Below are 6,520 nucleotides of genomic sequence, written 5' to 3'. Positions count from 1 at the left end.
AGCTGAAGTAAGTTTTTTGAATGAATTAAGTAGAGTTGAATCAGTTTTTGAATAAGTCGAGAATGTGTGGGATAAGTGTTTTTGTTGAACTTCAAAATATCTGTTCTGTGAGGATTTAATAGAGTATTTTCATATTTTCGCAGATTTTTTTTTAAGCATATATGTGTAATATTAAAGGCGAAAGCATTTTAGCTGATTGGGGGTATATATATCCCACGCAATTCTGTCTGGTTGTAGGGTATTGCTAAACCCTAACGTTTATCACGACCAGCAGTAAGAGAGCAGAGCAAAATCAGTTTAAACTTGAATTATCAATCAACGATTATAAAGATATTTATCTTTGATCATACAACTCACCTATCAAGCCGAAGAAAATGGAAAGTGGTGCCAACGGAGATTCGATAGAGAAATTGCAGGGGCTGCAAATTACCCCTCTAGATGATGACGATGAAGAAGAACGAGAAATGGTGGCCTATGAATACGAGGATGACGATGAAGACGACGGCGAAGACGAGGAAGAACAAAAACCGGTGACGCTAGGTTTTCTAGAGAAGCCAAAAAATCGCTGGTCTCTTCTTCGCCATTTATTTCCCAGCAAAGCTGGAGGACCACCGGTAGCTACTCAGCTCTTATTATTTATTTCTACTTATTATTATTATTATTATTATTTTGTCAATTTAAGTTGAATTATTTCTGCATCCCAGGCCTGGCTGGATCCAATTAATTTACCTACAGGAAGGTCCTGCCTTTGTGATATGTGTGGAGAACCTTTACAGTTCGTGCTTCAGGTATTTATCTTAATATTAACTGGAATTAGATTAATTATGTCCTTTATGACGAGTAATATGAGAAGTTGCAGTATGTTTATTCTTTTGTCGGGATCGCTTGGATTGCCAGGTTTATGCACCAATTATTGAAAAGGAATCGACATTTCATCGTACGTTATTTTTGTTCATGTGTCCATCAATGGCTTGTCTTCGTCGAGATCAACATGAGCAATGGAAACGCCCACCTGAGAAGGCATCCCGAAGGTATTGTTTGGAAATTGGACTCTTCTTTTAATGTTTTAATGTTCAGTTTGTTACATTATGCAACATTAGTATGAATCAATCTCATTTACTCTCTCCATATATATTTTTTCTCTATTGCTTACATTTTATTTTATGCTTGTGTGGTGGTTGCTAAAGTGTGAAGGTTTTCCGTTGCCAGTTACCGCGCTCTAATCCTTATTACTCAAGTGAGCCCCCAAAATGCAATGGAACTGACAAACCTTCTGGACCTGGAGGTAGTTTCTAGACTTAATTTAGTTGCCTATTCAGCCCTTAGGGTTGGCCAAATATACTATTTGGCTATGGTATGCCATAGTATAATATATCTTTTTCAAATTTAGTTACCAGTGATATTTACACAAGACTTTCAGAGCTTAGGCGGCAAAAATTTTTAATATTAAATAACAGTTGGAAGATTTCATGTGAACCCATCTCACATATGGTTCATCCTAGGCATAAAAAAGGGAGATTAATTTCATTGATTGTATCAAAAAGATGTGGTTGATTTTGCAGAGAGGTTTTCTGACTACTACGCACTTTATATGCTTGTCAACCTATCTTATAGGTTCCTATTTAAAAAAAAAATGTTTTATAGGTTCAGAATTAGAATTAATGTCAAAACAGTATTGATGTGTCAAGAGATTTTTTTTCGGTGGCTAACATTAGAAATACAATCAATGCACGCTTATTTTGGCTCACCAGGATAGATTTTCTTCTTTGTAATATAATTACCTCCTTTCTAAGTTGTTCATTTTGGTTCTTCTTTCCCACAAAGGCAGCCTTTTTCTGATCAACCATCTACAGGTGCCCTGAATTTTGCCATTACATGGTGTTAGCTATTCTTTTTAACAATATGCAATTTTCCCTCTTTACAAAACTTTTATCATGTCTAGAATGGATCCTCCAATTTACGGTTAGTTCTGTATGTGTCAGAAACACCTAAGGCTTTATACTTTTTGTCTTTTAATTGAATTAATTGAGTATCTGAGCATGTCTTTTCATTGACCACAAACTCCTGATTGTTTTTATTTTCTTGTTTATTTTAGTTTCTCTCTGTAATTGGTGTGGTACCTGGAAAGGAGATAAAGTCTGCAGTAGCTGTAGGAGAGCTCATTATTGCCAACAGAAACACCAGGTGATTGGTTTTGAAAATTCATTTTGTTGATAACTTCTAACCATGGTGACAGCAGTTAAAAACCCCTCGTTTTTCTTTTCTGGTTTTGCAGGTCACCCACTGGCGATCAGGTCATAAAGTTGAATGTCAACAGCTCAACCTTTCTTCTCCATCATCTGATTCTAACCTTGCAGATGCTGGAACCACTTCAGGTGAAAGACATAGATGCTAGTAAACTGATAGTGCACCAGGAGTACTTGGCTGAAATACTTAGTCATATATGTAATATATAAAAGTACCTTACACGGATAGCAGTTAATATGTCATGTCATCATAAAGAGTTTATGGAATACCTGAAACATTGCTTTGTTGAGTAAGATGACACAGTTCACTGACAAGCCCGAGTTTAATGGTGGAGAAAACGAGTTCACTTGTGAGTCAGACTTGAGCTAGCAAATTTTTATGCCCAAGATTTCTATGTGCCTGTATATCCATGCCCCAGTCAGTATTTAGTTGGCTTGCTTGAGCTCAATGAAATGTATCGTCATTGTGGTTCAACAAATTTGATTTCTGACTAAAATTTCATTTGCATACAGTTGCAAGCAATAGCCTGTGGCCAGAATATGAGATGATAAACGAGGATGAAAGTGAATACGATACAGAAATGTCTGAAGTGAATGGACAAACCAATGCATTGGTTTCTAAGACAGGAGTTGATGATACAATGAAATCGTTGTTGGACAGTTTTGAGGTACTAACTGTTTTGCTAATATGATTTGAAGTTGTGAGTGCTTTCATGAATCTCTTATGTGTTTGTCATTGATAAACAGGGAGACAGTGATCGAAGGAGTTGGGCCACTTTTCAAGAGCATTTAGCCAAAGCCCCTGAACAAGTATTAAGGTGATTAGATACTTCTCGACTTGAAAATAACAAATTCGTAGATGTGTATCACATAAAAATGTGGAGTGTGGATCCATCTGCACATGATAATTATGTATGGGAAATGCGGCACAGTTAAGTGGAACAAATGCAAATAAAACTTTCTAAAAGTGTAATTGTCAAAGTTAGCAATGTGAGCAACAACATATTATATGTGTGCTTTTGCATGGGTATGGGTGTCTGTATATGGAAGCTGGCAATGTGATAAACCATGTTTCCTTGGTAGCATACAGTCCATTGGATCTTCTTGTTTTCCAGTCACTAATCAAGACGATGCAATTGAAGATACTTAGAGATTTTGATGCAATTTACAGAATTGATGCCTATGTACATGCTCCTTATTCGATTTATCTGAGAAGACCGTCCTATTTATTTTTACTTGATTAATAGTTAAGTATGCAATGGTGAAGAATGCATATTCAAATCTTTGAGGTTGGAAACTGGACTTTCCATTTCTGGATGTTGGCTGAATCACCTTCTAGAATTGTGAATGTGTTTTTATAGAGTTCCTTATTATCGTATGTATGAACTAATATCAGTAACGATGTTAGTTATGACCTGCTGCTGGTTTGTGTAAACATATAGCATTTTATTTTCATAGTTGGATTATTTTTTTATTTTTCCCTTTAAAATAACAGGTATTGTAGGAGCGCTGGTGCGAAAGCTCTATGGCCTACATCAAGTGGCCAACTATCTAAGGCTGATATCCCTAAATGCAGCTACTGTGGCGGTCCTAGGTGTTTTGAATTTCAGGTGCAGTTTCATTTACCCTAATAAGCTATCTTTGTTCAGATCGAAACTCAATATCTCCTGAAAAAAAGAAAAAAAGAAGAGAGAAATAAAAAATAACTTTTTTTAGTCATATATTCCTGGCTCACATTCTATGATTTGGTCATATTTTCCCATCTCACATTCTATGGTTTATTGTTTTTTCTTGAATCTGAAATTTAAATTTGTTAGAGCCTTTGGTTGATGTTTTGGTTTGTTGGTTTCAGATATTACCTCAGTTGCTTTTTTACTTTGGTGTAAGTAATGATGTGGATTCTCTTGATTGGGCGACAATGGTCGTATACACGTGTGAAAGCTCTTGCGAGGCAAATGTGAGTTACAAAGAGGAATTTGTTTGGGTTCAGCATTCTTTGTCATCTGTGCCTTGATGGCGAAGCATTTATTTGGTCGAGGAAAAGATGTTCCTCCTTGGAGTAAAATTTTGCTTGAATGAAAATTTTGTCTGGCTTTTCTAGTTCAAGGAATGGAATGAAAAGTTCTATGTAGCTTGAGGGAAATATTTCATCTTTTTTAGTGGATGAGTTTTATCATTCTCTAATGATCACTTTAACAAAGTCAGGATGTCAATTAAAAAAAAAAAAAGCAGATAAACACAGATTTGAATATACTAAGAGGCAAAAAAAATATAGTTTTCAATGAATTCAAATATGTGTTTTTTTTTGTGTTTTAGTGATATTCTCACTTTAATGGTGTCTCATTCAATAAGGACTCACACACGCCACAAATATACGAGAGATCAACTTGGTTACAAAAATTGTAAAATAATGGTTTTATTGACGAGATTGAGAGATCTAACATTAAAGGATTGTACCTATTACGATTTTGACGAGCTAGTAAAAGAAACTGTGCTCGATCATGTTGCCATGTCGCACCACATCAGAACTGCTTTTGAGATTGAGAATGTTTGAAACGAGGGATGATGATACAAGACTGTCAATATTTTGTTGAAGGAAAAAAGAATGGGTTGTGAAGACAGTGTAAGGGAATGAGAAAATGACCTTTTTTGATCTTATAAAGATTTAACAGGAGTTCTAGAATATTAGAAAGAGAGCAAAGAAGAGGAATTTGAAATTGAGCTTTGAGATTGGAACATTGTTCAGGCGACTCAGCATCTGAGGAACCTATCACATGGGAGCAAAGCCAAGAGGTTGAAGACTTAGAATTGATGGAAAAAGTGAAGACTTGGAATTGATGAAGTGATATTTGAAAGACGAAATGCTGTGAAAGGAAATTCAAAGATACCCCTAAAATTCCCAGCAACAGTTATATTTGCCCTGACCAAACTCTTAAATGTGATGCGAGTGACAATTAGTACCACTTTTGGATCAAATTTGAAATTTGTCATGTGGGCGCGAGCCGAAGTCACCTATGGCTCCAAGTGCCGAATGAACACTCGCCAGGTCGACATCCGATGCAAGAGCGGTTGCTATGCTCTGAACTTGCACATTACTACATGTATAGAACAAGGCATGGTATCAATTCATCATTCCGAACTCTATCTTACATATATTGGACCAAATAGGAATACATTGTTCTGATTGATGAGAAATGGAATAAATGATGAGCCAACTAATAGAAAGTTGGCAAGCACCTGCAATATACCAGATGAAAGTACCAGGCAGGGGAGTTCAAGAAGGTTTAAGTATGAAATAGTGATATCATTGCAACTTATAAACTCCACAAGATGTGGCCGGCTATGATTTAAGTTACGAGAAACAAACAGCTCCCACCAGACAGCAACCTGCCCATCAATAGTTCCATTATTACCTGGTACAGTTGAATGTAAGCGTGAGAAAAAGGCATAGAAAAAAGTTTGCAGAAAAACTGGAAATGGAGAGATGAAATCCATGCCTGTTATCACATGTCAGTTAAGTTATGCCCGCTAATCAGGCAGGCTATGGTATCTCCCATGATCCCATCTGGCAATTCAATACCCCGACCACAAGACGGAAGGGGTTCAACTAGTTCCCGGAGCGTATAATCCTGTAAAAGCTATAACAGTTAGCACGATAACTGAAAGTTCACCCCAATTCTCTTCTTTTGATTCACCACACAATTACTTCATCAGCAAAAAAGAATGTTGTGAACTTTAAACAGTTAAAGGAAAATGAGCGAGCGAAGAAATTAGGCAAAGTTAGGGGCTTCTTTACATTTCCTTTTTCACTGCTTATTATTATTTTTTTTTAAAGTCTTTTTAGATGCATGTGAACTGGACACAATTTTCTAACAGGCAAGAACAAAATGTTCAGCGAAGCACCTGGGATCCAAGAATGGTAGCATCTCTTTCAAGGAAGAGGGTGGGTGAGGTGGCTAGTAAGGTTAAGGCTCAAATAAATCAATGTACAGTTGAATGTAATTCTTGAAAATCACTAAAGAAAAAGAAGAAAAAAAGCTTTGAACTTACGCACCCTTGTCTGGTTGAAAGCCGGCGCAGATAATATAAAGACGATTAACTTAAAAATTACGAGGAACAAGAAAAATATGATGCAGAACGATGGCCATGTTATCACAATGGTTGGAAAAAAAGGGGGGAAAAAACCTTGAACAACGTCAAACTAAAGAAAGCGAGAATTATGAAAGAGAAACAAGTGTTATGAAGAATTTTAAAAAGGAATAAAATTTTAAACG

At 36.3% G+C, this 6,520-nt stretch overlaps 1 protein-coding gene across 1 annotated transcript; it reads left to right on the top strand.

Moving 5' to 3' along the window:
- Positions 1–4,389, top strand: LOC18046859 (programmed cell death protein 2). Its single transcript, XM_006444358.2, has 10 exons — positions 1–614; positions 705–788; positions 898–1,031; positions 1,188–1,285; positions 2,096–2,184; positions 2,276–2,375; positions 2,760–2,914; positions 2,994–3,064; positions 3,742–3,856; positions 4,099–4,389. Exons 1-10 carry the CDS (start codon positions 375–377, stop codon positions 4,258–4,260), a joined length of 1,248 nt encoding a protein of 415 aa, XP_006444421.1. The 5' UTR covers positions 1–374; the 3' UTR covers positions 4,261–4,389.
- The last annotated feature ends 2,131 nt before the right edge of the window (positions 4,390–6,520 follow it).

This window comes from Citrus clementina, unplaced genomic scaffold, assembly GCF_000493195.1.
Source record: "Citrus clementina cultivar Clemenules unplaced genomic scaffold, Citrus_clementina_v1.0 scaffold_3, whole genome shotgun sequence".
In the NCBI taxonomy this organism is placed as follows: Eukaryota; Viridiplantae; Streptophyta; class Magnoliopsida; order Sapindales; family Rutaceae; genus Citrus; species Citrus x clementina.
This window is presented reverse-complemented; position numbering and strand designations above follow the sequence as displayed.

What these genes read in the sequence shown, in the direction of transcription:
- LOC18046859 (XM_006444358.2), top strand. Translation starts at nt 375, where the DNA reads ATGGAAAGTGGTGCCAACGGAGATTCGATAGAGAAATTGCAGGGGCTG. An exon ending in CTTTACAGTTCGTGCTTCAG is followed by an intron (nt 789 to 897) that starts GTATTTATCTTA and finishes TTGGATTGCCAG; the next exon opens with GTTTATGCACCAATTATTGA. An exon ending in CCTGAGAAGGCATCCCGAAG is followed by an intron (nt 1,032 to 1,187) that starts GTATTGTTTGGA and finishes TGGTTGCTAAAG; the next exon opens with TGTGAAGGTTTTCCGTTGCC.